The sequence below is a fragment of the Streptopelia decaocto genome (assembly GCF_964273445.1).
Source record: "Streptopelia decaocto genome assembly, chromosome: 7".
Lineage (NCBI taxonomy): Eukaryota > Metazoa > Chordata > Aves > Columbiformes > Columbidae > Streptopelia > Streptopelia decaocto.
The window spans coordinates 62,843,258-62,856,449 of NC_138661.1; the positions used below are offsets into that span (position 1 = coordinate 62,843,258).

Consider the following 13,192-nt stretch of genomic DNA (forward strand, 5'->3'; position numbering starts at 1 on the left):
GTGGCATCCCCAGTAAGATACAGTGATTGCATGGACCACGGTGCATAACTGAGCTGAACATGTAGCAGGCGGGTTTCTGGTGGTGTCTGCAGGTTAGAAGCATGTAAAAAAAAAAAAAAAAAAAAGGAGGTTCAAGAGAATAGCAGCACATATGGTGATGGAGAATCCCAACTGCAAGGATAGATGGGTGTTCAGTTTTGTTCATTATTTTCTCAAGGCAATAATTAAAAGAGGACACAGACTGGCTGCTGGCACAGGTTTGGTTACGATGTACAGATTTTATAAAAGCCAGATACCATCGGTGGCGTTTTGTGGGCCAGGGAAGCAGTTCTTTAAAAGCAACTCGGTTTTGATGAGAGTTTGTGATGCAGCCATGCCTGCTTGATGTTATAGTATCAATAGGAGAGTGAAATGCTTCAGGTCTATGAGGAAGAGCGACGGTGTGGCACCGGGTCCGTGCTCCGGGGGGACGGACGTGCTGCCTTTGTCACCGTGAGCCCGAGGCTGGAGCGGGGGGTACGGTCGTTCACAGGGCCAGAGCGGCCCCGCCGCTCCTGGGCCCATTCGGTGACGTTTCTGCAGCCAAGAGCACCCGGCGGGCACCGGGACCGGCGTCCCGAGGGGTCGCGGAGCGTCCCCGGGAGCGTGGGGCCCCCGCCGAGGAGGAAGCCCCGCCCCCCGCGCCTATTGGCTGCGACCGAGCTCTGCTTTGCATATTTACCCTCCCTGCGCCAATCGGGACGTGGGGGCGGCTGCCTCATTAGCATATGCACCTCGGCGCTGGGCGCAGAGCAGCCGCCGCCGCTCGCAGCGACCGAGGGCCGGGAGGGGTGGGCGGGCGCCGCGGGCAGCCCCGCCGCAGGCAGCCGCAGGGCCGGGGCGCACGGCTCCCCGGGGACCGCCACCCGCCGGCAGCGGCGCGGGCGAGCCGGCCATGGCCGCCCCCGCGCGGTACCTGCTGGGCTGAGATGAGCGGCGGCGACGGGCGCTGCGGGCGTTGGATGGGACGGGCGGGTGGCGGAGGACTGGCTTCCCGGGCGCGCCGCTGAGGCAGCCCCAGGGCCGCGCCGGCCGGAGGCGCTTTTTAATTTTTTTTATTTTATTTTATTTATTTTTTTACATACGTTTTTCTGCCAGCCCGTGGCGGGGCTCGGTGCGCGGAGGGCGCCGGCGGAGAGCGGCAGGCAGGCCGAGCCGAGCCGGAGGAGGCTGGCCGGCGCTCGGCGATGCGGTGCCTCGCTCTGCTCGGCCTCGTCGCCTGGGGCCTGGGGAGCTGGGCCGGGCCCAGCGGCGGAGCGTCCCCCCCGCCCTGCCCGGCCTCCTGCAGCTGCGACGGCGACCGCGGCGTGGACTGCTCCGGGCGGGGGCTGGCGGCCGTGCCCCCGGGACTCAGCGCCTTCACGCACGCCCTGTGAGTCGGGCCGGGGGGCGGGCAGGTAGCCGCGGTGGGGCCGGGGCGGGGCGGGTGCTTTGTCCCTTCTCTATTGAAGAAAAACCTCAGTAATGGCGTGTTTATGTATTGGTGGTGTGGGTGTAACGCGGCCGCCGCGCTCCCCGCCGGCTCGTCCCCCGGGGGTGGCCCCAGTGGGGCAGGTGAGGGCGGCGGGGGCATGAGGCGCCACCTGGGGCCCGGCCGCCTCTCCTGGGAACCCCGCGGGGGGCGGAGGCCGGGCAGACCCCTCCGAAAGCCCGAAGGGATCGGCCTCAGAGATTTAAAAGGCCGGGAGGGGAGGCGGGGGCAGCTGCCGGGGTCCTGTGGCCCCTGTGGGAGCGAGACGGGAGGTCCCGGTGGGTTTGGGAGGTCCCGGTGCCGTCCTGAGGCGGGGGCGCCGCCGCCTGCACATGTGTGCGCGATCTCACCGCAGCGCCTTTTTCTGCAGTCTGGAGCACCTTTCTCTTCAGTTTTCCTCAGAAACCGGTTCCCAGGCTAGCCGATCTTCTCCCAAAAGTTGGGACGTTTTCGGTCTGCAGCTTGCTTAAATGCAGTTAAATAAGGATGCCTTTCCTTCTACAAAATCTTTTCCTATGGGATGCACAGCTGAACTTTGAGTAGAACCAGCGTAAACAAGACTCGGGAGCTTTGGCAAGTTTTGCTTGTGGATGGAGGAAAATACGAACTCTCAAACCAGTTTCTCTGGTGTCCTGTGACACTATAAACCAGGCACAAAGTGGTGGATCTTGTGTTGAGCTTTGGTATATTTTTATAATGTAACTTAAATTGAGGAATGAAGAATCTCTTCTGTAGAGACATGACCCAAGAGGGATTTGCAGCTTTCAGTATGGTAGTTTTGCTAATCCACAAACCTGTTAAGTTTCACAATAAAACCTGTCGGTCTTGCCCCACTTCTCAGCAGAGGTTTCTCAGGCTGGAGCGAGGTCTCCTATGGGCCAGCGGTCAGGTCTGCTGTTATTAAAGCTTCGCTGCTTTTACAACATGCAGCACAGAGTGCGCTACAGCAAATTACGGCGCGTGGTTTCAGATCGGTTCTGAACTGCTGCGTTGTCAAAATACAGTAGTAGTGTTTCCCTATGAAAATGTCACTTTTTGTTTTTGTTTTTTTTTCCCCATCTTTGTTTGCCTACACATACTTAATATGCAAAGGGAGTGACTTAGTTACTGGAGGTTTTGTTTACTGAGCAGGTTTCCAGTTTCTCGTACCTGTTTGGGCTTTTTTTTTTTTCCTTAAATTGTTCAAGCTGGGTGGAGAAAGATTACTGGGCCTTTTGCTTGTGTGGTACTTGATGAATGGCAAAAGTTACAGGTCTCAGTTGCTACCTGTGCTTCAATATTTTCTTCCTTTTTGTGCTCATCTAGTGTTAGCGGGAGCTGATTTTGTGGTGGTTTTTCTGTTGCAGAAACAGTGTTTTGTGAGCGTTTTGGGTAGTGAGTCGTGATCTGCCATCGTGAAGCCTTGGACTTGGTGGTAAACTGTCTTCTCTTTCCTCCACAGATGAAACAGGGACATTACCTAATTTCATAAAGTACTTGAAGCCTATCTGATAAAAGCCACGCTTAAGTGCAAGGTTTTATGGCTACTACGTTGTCTGGCTGTCTTGCAAAACAGGCCCAGTACATCCCTGCGTGTCTGCAACCTGGCATTTGTTGTCTTATGGGTACAAGTTGTCACAGCCAACACCCATTAAAGATAAGGTTACCAAAGAGTTTCAGTTTTTAAGTTCCTCCTTTCTGTGCAGGTAAATTTACAAAAGCTGATTTAAGGCTCACAGCAAAAGTGATGGGAGACCTGCACACACACATCAGGGTGTTTTGGGATGAGTTTGTGTTGCTGTTGGTTTTGCGTTCGGAGCAGGAACTTTTAACTGTGTCATTCTGTGGCAGTGAAGGATACTCTTGGTCCCCATTTGTTTTTAGTTCCTGTTTCCTTATTTGCAGAAGGAAAAAAATAGGTGACTTCTTGGCACTTCAGCATTTGAATGGTCTCTCTTGTAGCCAGACCACTTGAAGTTTAGGGTATGTAGAAAACAGTTGTGTAAGCATAGAAAACTAATTCTTGGGCTGCGCAATGTATAGTTTTGCCAGAGAAGCCGAGTTGGCTTGGGTGGAGGAAAAAAAAGAAAATAAAATCACACCCCCTAGCTGACATGTTTGTGTCATGGCAAAGCATCTTAGCTACATGGAGAGCTTTTTATGCTTCGTGTCAGGCAGCATAACGATGCCAGGAAATCCCCTTAGCATTGCTATGGGGCTTTTATTGATTATAGCCGTAGCAGCAGAGACTCTGTAGCGTAGAGATGGCTGAGAAAGTGTTACAAACGATGCTCTGCTATACTAAAGCAAAGTAGTGCCTGAAGAAAAGTTGCTCACGAGTAACTGGAGTTGGCAGTGGATGAGTTTCAAGGCAGTTGAGAGCCATGGAAGGGGGCGGGAACTTAATTTTTACTGCTCTTTTCCTGCAGTTTTAATTTCTTTCCATTGATTTTAATAATTTAACATAATTTCCAAGGTGTATTTTTAAAATACAGCCACGTTTCTTGGGCTGGCCATTCATGGCCAGGCAGTGATTTCTGTAGAGTCTCAAGAGTATATCCTTTCAGGTTCCACTTATTTATCTTTCTTCAGCTCTGGACTGATCTGCTCATTCCTTGCTTACTGTAGTGATTAGAAAGTTCCTCCAAACACAGCAGATTTATTTTTTTTTTTGTGGAACATGCATTGAATAGATGCTTTGCTGCGTTCATACTTGTCTAAACATATTATAACCATAATGCTGGGGTACAAGGAGAGAAGGTCTGAGGTGATAGCAAGGGGGTTATATGGTTACTGAAATACAGTACGATCACGCCAAGGTAGTTGCATCAGACTGAGCAGCTTGGAAAGACTGAGTATCTGCTCGTTACTTTTGAGTCATGAGCACACTTTGAGAGGTGGAATTTGAATAAAGAAAGGTGGGTACGTCGTCCCAACCACGGTCACCTTGGTAGGGAGATTGTTTTTTGGAGTGCTGGGAAAAGAGAGAGGTGGCAGCACTAGATCCAGACTCTCGGAGGGGCTGGAGGGGATGGGCTGCATGGGAAGGAACGCTGAGCGAGTCAGGAGGGCACAACCAGGGATAATTACTTGATACTTTTACTGTAGGCGGCCATTTGTTCTGTATAATTTAGGTAGGTGTTTATGTAACTCTTAATTACCAGCTGCCTGTTTTTCTGTTTATGAAGGTTGTGATTTTGCTTTGTTGCAAAATAACTGTCGTCTAGCAAGTTGAGGTGCCTGTGCAAGAATGTGAAAATGTTGTTTGTTTGGGCTTTTTAATCAATGCAGTGCGCTCCTGATCTTTGCTGTGATATTTCATGTGCTAGAAAACATCCATGTTAGTGGAAGAAAGTTACGATAGGGCATACTTGTACTTGTGGTTCTCAGGAGTATCAGTTTGAGAATTCAAATTCCAGTTTCGGGGGTTTAAATACTTGACTGAGTCTTGTGCAGGAGACGAAAACCAGATAATTCTAGATAATGACTTTGGAGAAATCTTACGTGGGCCTGGCTGTTTTTTTAGGGGCTTGCCTGACAACCATGAGGAATGTAATCCCATCTCAGTGCCTGCTATTATATTTTGGGCACTTGAAATATGAAAACAGCACAGATAATTTTCCTTCTAGTGCTTCTTGCTTGTATTTTCAGGGGAATTACAGGGGTCCCTGTTTAATTTTGCTTTCTTGGAGTTGTGAAAGGGGGGCTTGCAAGCCGTGGCTGCCCTAGAGAATAGACCGTCAGGATGAAACCATCATCTTGGTGTTTTGTTTTTTATTACTCGTTTAACCTTATGCTGTCTGTCTTTTGCTGTGCTGTGTTATGCTCTAGCTTTATAAGACCAAGATGTGACAGCTGAAAAGGTTCCTTTTTTACTTGTTTCATACCCCAAGTTGCTTCAGCAGCTGCAGAAAGTTGATTATCATATTTTGAGTCTGCAGACTATCTGGAAGTACCTACACTGTCTCACGCTTGAGTTCGAGTTAGATGTTCTGCTCCGTTTATGTATAAATGGCAAAATGATGTGATTCTATTTGGATTCAGCAGAGCTTGCGCATTTTTGTTTGCCTTTTCATCTGGCGCTTTTATTTTTCTGTCGGGTGGCGGTGAAACGCAGTAGGTAGATGTGAGATGTCGTCTTCTAATCCGTCCGGTACCAACACGCAGATCTTGAGCATCCCGCCGTGGGCAGATAAGCACAGCAAGGACCTGGCTGAGGGCTTGTGAATGCTGTCTAGCGGAGTTGTTATGGTGCAGAGTAAAGATGTCCAGACATGACCCTGAGTCTGGAAAATGTAGCATAATTGCAGCCCTCCTGAGATAGAAAAGCCTTATCTAATTAGAGGTTTGAAGGTTTTACAGTTGCAGCGTTGAGTTTTTCACTTGCCTGTGCCGTATGCTGGTGATGTGGTGGCGAGTAATAAAAAAGCGTATTCTCGCTTTTAAAAAGCATGCTTTCCATACTTCGTTTGGAAAGATGTGGTCATGTCATTTTAATAGGAATATTCCTATTAGTTGGCAGGGATGTTGTTATATTTATACGGGCCTGTGAAATCCCATGGGCGGGGGGGACTCGAGTTTCTGGTGACTGGACCGGAGCCCAGTGGCTCCAGGGACGGTCTCTCCAGCACATTTCACCCAACGACTGGAGTCCTGGTGATTCATTTTAAACTGGCTGATTTGCCTGTTGGTCTTGTAAGAAAAAAAGAAATAGGCGCTCTCAGGTAGTGCACAGAAAAGTGAAGTTGTTGTTGTTTCAAAGTTGAAGTATTTTTTACCCTTTTCATGTTCTCTGTTGGCAGGAAATTTGGTGTTTTCCTCTTTTCCTTTTTTTTCCCTCCCCCTAAAACCCCAGTGCCCTGCCACAGCATGTAATTTGTCAGGTATTTGGCATTTATTTTGTACATTGAGCTCATTTGTATCAGCAATATGTCATTTCTTGTTTGATGCTGACTGCCGGAGACTCCTAAGTGTGACTTTGGGGAATAAATACTGAGATAAGTCTGCAGCATGGAAAAAAGTTGGACTTTAGTATAAGCAAGTTTATGCTAGTAAATAATTACCTTTTCAGTTCTTGAGAGGAATTTACTAGTAACTATCTGCTCGAGATGGAAAATATGGAAGCTGTAATATAAGGACTGAAAAACAAAACAAAACCCAAAGAAACCTCCTCCGCAAGGATCTTTATTTGTTTTGTATTCTACATCTAAGCCAGCAATTTTTGAAGAACACAAGCTCTTATTTACTCAGAGAAAATTACTGGCCTAGATTTTGGAAGGGCTGAGCACCCATCTCTCATTTTAGAGAGCATGGGAGCAACTCTGAATATCAGAGACCCTCCTCTTGTCCATCCCTGTGCTTTTCCTAAAAGCTCGTTCCTAAAGATGGTTCCTCTTGTGGGGAATGGGCCGGAGCCGATGTTGTGTTTATGTTGAGGAGGATTTGCCAACAAACTCAGGTTTGCCTGCTCCTTGTTTTGCAAACAAGCAAGGGAGTGGATGGGGCTGGTCAGCTGCAGCGCGGCCGCATGGGACTCCATGGCCAGCACTTATTCTATTAAGGGATGAATGTGTTTCAGGCAGCAGCTCCGCGCTGCCAAGTTGTGGTTTTGGGGTTCTTTACGGAAGAAACAGAAAGTAAAAAATAGCTTGAGGAAGAATTTGAGATCTGTGTGATCCTAGAAATAGGAGACAAAGGTGGGAGGGGGTACGTAAGAGAGGATAAGAGAAGAAGCCATTCCTATTCGAAGAAACCTCTAAACTGAGGCAACGAACGGAGTTTCAAATGTTACAAACATTTGCTAACAGAGGTATCACCAGCATTTCATGGCTTAGAGGTCCCTGGCCATCCTCCCCACCTGGTAAACTCACCATCTGCTGCAGCAGTGACCCAGGATTTTGCTCCAGGGAAATAAATACCCTTCCGTAGCTTTTCATACCCGCCTTGCAGGTACAGCTGCAGCTTTCTGATAAGATGTTCTCAGACTTTAGTCTGAAGAGAGATTTCTGGTCATGTGCTGTTGGTTCTTGCTGCTTTCCCACCGCCAGCTCGCCTTGCACGACCCTTTTGGGGAGGTGGAGGCAGCTGTGACGTTCCCTTTGCTGACAGACGGACACCCGGTCCCATGGATGCAAAATTACACGTGGCTATGGCTGTGACAGGGCAGGGAAGTCTTGGCGTTACTATATAAATACTGTCCGCCCTATAAGCATGTTTAAAAGCCCCCCTCCCCCCCTTTTTTTTTCCCAGAACCAGGCCCAGATTTATTGAACGTTGTGTTCCAAGTCGGTTGGTATTTCCAAATCAGAACATTTAAGCATTAGATGTATGGGTGCCTGGAAAGCATAAGGAAATCACGCAGAAATGGCATGTGATCTACCTGGCAAACAGTTGACCTTTTTGCTTGTTTCTTTTTTTCAAGAGTGCTGAGTTACTGCAGCTGTCAGTGAGTTTCACTGAAGTTGAAAGTTTCCAATATTTTCAAATCGTATGTCACTTATTTTAAAATACATAGCTGAAATAGCAGAATGCATTTTATTTTACTGTTGAATGATTTAACCGTTACAGAATTTTGACAAGGTCAGAACTTTCCACTTCCCAGAACCGTATTATTGTCGCTGAAAGATTAGGGGAAATCTGTATTTCAGCTTCGCCCTGAATTTGAAAGCACATTCTCCACACAGCCAGCCAGCTTGCATTATTAATGATATACATCTTTTACAAAACAACAGAGGGCTGCAGTGATCTCAAAAACAACAGTTTGAAGTAGGTGTCTGAAAACTCTTGTTGGTTTGGAGTCTATAACAGCAAACTGATGGCATGATATGTAATGTCAGTCAGCACGATAACATGTTTTTAAAAATGTAGATAGCTATTTTTGAGCAGGTGATGTCGAAATATATTCCCTGGTGCACTGGGGTCTGACATTTGTGAGAGATGTCTTTGTTTTTGGAAAGTAAGAATATAACTTCATGAATTTTTATTGGCCTTGTTTTCCTGGTGTGTTTTTTTTTTTTTTAAATATTTGCTGTTTATCCTTACTGAGTTATAGGAAAGTAGTGGCCTGTTTCAGTCATACAGTGTGTTTTGGAGCTAATAAAACTTTGTTGGCTAAGCTTTGGACATTATTTTTTAAAAACCTGTTAAGCATATTATTCAATATGTCTTGTTTAATTTGGTGTCTTCTCCAAGGAAGGACAGTCTTCATAGCGTGGCAGAAATAGTTAATTCCTTAGGCTTCCCTTGTGTGCTTTTTGCATTTCTGTTTGATGAATACAATTCAGTAAGGAAATGTGTAAAGTATTGTTCTTCTCTTCCACAGCCTCATTACATTTTTCGCTATTGAATAAAGTTTCTTGTGTTTCCCAAGTGATAGCAGTTTAAAACATTGAAAATGTAGCCAGATGTTTGTTGGTATAACTAAACCATTTAAGGTGTGTTGCTGAAATGTTATGCTCGGTGTGCATTAGTGTTGGTTGTTTTTGCTGTTGATGTTGTTCGAATCTAATATTGATAAATGCACGTTATTAAAAAGCTTGTTGTATAACTTTATTGCTTGTAGGTAATTCAGATGATGGTTGGTGGTTTTTGACAACTCAGCCTGGAGATTTTGGCACAGAAAAGATACAATTTTAGCCTGAACTGTTTGGTTTTTTTGTATTTTTTTTTTAATCTGAAGTGAAGAAAAATATTAAAGCCAATTATTTTCTTCAGGGGTAGAAAAACCTGTTATAAAGCTTAAGAACTCAGTTACTATATATGTTTTAAAAAGTGAGAAATTCCTGTAAGCCTTGCATTTAAATGCAGGAGGAGCCTCAAACCACCAATATAATCTGGAATAAGGGATAGAAGTCAGGCAGAATGTGCTGTTTTGGGGGCAGAAAACAAATATATCTATATATATATATATATATATATATATATTATTCTTTCTAAAGAGACCAAGTGCTAATTCTTTAGGAAAAGATGAAGAAAAATCCAAAGTCGGGTGAAGCTGAGAGCACCCTGAGAAGCCAAGCTGTTTTTTAATGTTTATTTTTAAAGTGATGTACATGCTCCTTTTCTCTCCCCAACCAATCCTGGGCAATGTGAGGTCTTGCAAAGACTTTTTATCACCCTAAATTTTTTTGAGCCAAGTGTGTTTGGATTTTTAAATGCTACACAATTAGCAGTGAATCATAAATGGATGTGCAATTTCAGAGGTATGCAGGGGAGGCCTAAACCTGTTTAATTTAGCTTAATAATGCAGTTGTGTATTTTATAACCTTGTCCTGCCAAAATGTGTTTTTGTTTGGGAGTTCTCCCATTACCTTCTTGACATCTGCATGGTTACAGATGAATAGCCTGACCCGGTGCCCCAGTGGGGAGATCGGCGTGGCCGAGCTTTCAATAGGCATGTCGCTGACAAAGGGAACATATGGAATATCTCATTCCTGTCTTTGCAAGCCCTGTACGGGGCTGGAAGGGCAGAGGGATCGGGGGCTTCAGACTTCACGGTAGATCGGTGAGGGAGTCACGGGGTTTACTGTGAGCTGTCAAGATGCTCTTGCTGAAGGTGACAGGACTTGCGTGATGCCGTGTTTTGCTGTGCGACCGGGACCCCAGATGTAGAACAAAGAATCACAGAATAGTTTGGGTTGAAGGGACCTTCAGAGCTCACCCAGTGCCACCCCTGCCATTAGCAGGGACATCTTCAGCTCAGGTTGCTCAGACCCCCGTTCAGCCTGGCCTGGGGTGTCTCCAGGGATGGGGCATCCACCACCTCTCTGGGCAACCTGGGCCAGGTTCTCACCACCCTCTTTGTAAAAAATTTCCCTCTCATGTCTAGCTTGAAGTTCCCCCCTTTTAGTTTAAAACCATCACCCCTTGTCCTATTGAAAGGATCAATAGGAAGCCATTTTGGCGTCGTAATATTATTAATTTGACCATGCAGCAGAGTTCACTGTGGTCGCATTTCATTCTTCCCAGTAAGTGATACCAACTGGTTTTTCTGAGCTGTGGTGGTTGGTGTTCAGTAGGTACAGGAGGTGTGAGTGTAGATGTGAGGGTCCCACTGGAATGTGCCTTGGGGTCTGTGTCCCCCTAAACCCATTACGTCCCCTTTCAAAGCACAAAATGGGAGTTACTGTTCCCTGTCATCCACACAGGACACCACAGTGTGTTTGCTTGGAAAGTGAGACTTTGTTTCTCCTGCACTTGGGGCTTTGGGGTTGTGGCAGGAAAGCAGGGATGGTTTGCTCCTTTTGGAGGAGAAGATGGTACGAGTCAGGAGAGGACATCTGGCCAAGCTTGCTGCTCCATGTCCGTTCAGAGGACCTGGTGGTGTCTAGCTTCAATCCTTTTGTTACTAAAATTACATGTAAAGGGTGTCCTGGCTGATGTTTATAAAATTCCATTTCATATGTTCTTAAAAACAACTCTTATTTGGGAAGCTCCCTTGCTGTTTTTCTGAATGCTCATCTGTAACCATAGCAGACGTAGTTGATTCATCTGGAAAAGTGAAGGGACACTGAAAGCTGTGGGTTTGATGTGCAGTGGGTCTTTCTGTGTGGAAACCTGCCTGGTGTTCTTCACTGGGCAGAACTGCTGGATCTGGCCTTGGCTCAATTCTTGTATGTAAAAGCGTGAAGGTTCCGTCTTCTTTTTCTGGTGCCGTGGTTGGAAGCCCTGGAAGTGTCTTGGGTTTTTAAGTAGGGGAAACTATGTCTAGACTGGGAAATGTGCTTGTAGCTCTTTCAGCAGATCTCTGAGCCAGTAAACTGACTGAAGGGACCCCTATGCTGTTTGGAAGGTTGGCATGTTTAGGCCCAGACTTAGAGGTTCTTTGAGAGAATTTTGCAAAGCCACCACCAGCAGCAACCTGCAAACTCTTCGTTCATCTTTTAGTAGCAGTTTCACCCAACTGGTGAGGCACTAAGTGCTCACCCTGTTGTGTTTCTTCTGGGTGTCCCCTTGGGCTCTCGTTGGTCTTCATGGAATTATGGTGGAAAGCTGAGCTGGGAACAGAAAATGTCATGGTCCTGTGTAAGGGGCTCTGCCCTGAGAACGTAGCTGCAAGTGGTTTGGAGCTGGACCTGTACTTTTTTTACTGCTGTTGGTTTTAATGCTTGAGTTAAAAAAAAAAAAAGAATGTGCTAATATTGACTAAACTGTTAATCTTTTACAGAACCAGTGTGAGTCTTGCTAGGTGTAGAAAATCCATTTCTTTTCCAAGGGCAAATCTGCTGGCTCTGTGCTAAATGTTTAGTGGAGGCATCAAATCTCTTCAGTGTCCAGGTCAATTAATCATTTATTTAGAATTGACTTGCTCTTGCTTGACATCTCATTTTAAAAAAAATTCACCTAGTTTGTTTACATGTTTTTATTTATTTATTTTTTTAACCTGCTTCCTGCAAAGACAGGTCTCCAGTTTCCAGACCAAAAATATACAATATCTTGATGTTTGGGAGTTCTAAGCACGGTTTTGATTTGTTTTGAGGATAACAAATGGCAGATGTTTATTGCTTCAGCAGAAGCTTCTGCAATTTTGCAGCAAGGCCGGTTTTCCTTCTTAAAATAAACCTTTTTTCAACTCTCCTGAGTACTTGTGCCAGTCAAATAAATCATAACATGTTCAAAAGAGAATGCTATTGTTTAAACAATAATATATCAGAAATCTTGCTTAAGAGTAGGACTGCTTGTATTGTCATTGCGTCTTCACTGGCATAAGATTTTTTTTCCCTAATAACTAACTGCGTCAATGAGAGAAATTCTGTAATGTACATCAGATTGATGCATATTTCCAAATACCCTGGATATTTATCTTGCCAAATATATTCCCCATTTCCTTCAAGCAAATATTAGTCACAGAAAAAATGGCCAGGGAGCTGGCTATGTGGAGCTGGTTCTGTTGAATGGCTAAACAAGCACCAGGTACTATTCTGAACTTCAGCTGACTTTTTTTAAAATAAAAGCTTGTGTCTTTTCTTCCTGCCCTGTTTGTATATTGCAGCATCACTGAGGAGTTACCCTGTTCCACAGTACTTCTCTTCAACAGGTGCTAGGTGAACATTGGATTTTGCTGATAGCTCCTGTGTGACCAGTGTCTGCTGGTTTTTCACAGTTTGAGGATTCTACATGATGTTTATAACATACGTACTTATTTTTTATAAAAACCCGCTTCTTTGAAAAGGTGATAAATTAGTAGCCGTTGTGCTGTTATGAAGAAAAAGGACTACATGTATACAGTGCCTATAATCACTCATCTCATGTACTATGTTGTAATTGTTGGTGCCCTTCTTAAATTACTGTGTCAAATCAAAAAGTAGCTTCTGACTTTAAGAGAACAGGTGAATCACGGTGTGAATCAACAGTGAAAATGCAGAGGTATTTTTACATATGACCATTTCCAGTGTCATAAAAGTCCTTTGCACCTCTGATTTAAAAAAAAAAAAAAAGCCATTGAGGAGTAGGATCTTGCTTGAGGATTTAAGCCTCGCTGGTGTGTTTGCATTGCAGTGCCAGCATTGTGTATGGCAGTGGGGAGGATCCAGACGCGGTTCTGTTCAGCTCTGTTGTGCATCCATGGGAATCTGTTGGGATGTAGAGCCAGCCAGCTTTGAAAGTTAATCTAAGGGCTTTGCTAAAAGGGTTAAGAGACAAGGTATAAAGTTTTAATGCTTGGTAAAGGAGGTGGAAGGGTTCTCACAGCAGAACAGTGCCAGC

General features: G+C 45.5%; 1 protein-coding gene across 2 annotated transcripts in view; it reads left to right on the forward strand.

The window, feature by feature from the left end:
• The first annotated feature begins 810 nt into the window (after nt 1-810).
• Nucleotides 811-13,192, forward strand: part of LGR4 (leucine rich repeat containing G protein-coupled receptor 4) — a 76,797-nt gene continuing 64,415 nt past the window's right edge. Inside the window, exon 1 of one of the 2 annotated variants that reach the window (XM_082058873.1) lies at nt 811-1,411. In XM_082058873.1, the coding sequence (XP_081914999.1) occupies nt 1,227-1,411 (185 nt within the window). In that variant the 5' untranslated portion in view covers nt 811-1,226. Of the gene's footprint in view, nt 1,412-4,509; nt 4,624-13,192 lie in introns of those variants that run through there. The other variant, XM_082058874.1, reaches the window with a different exon arrangement.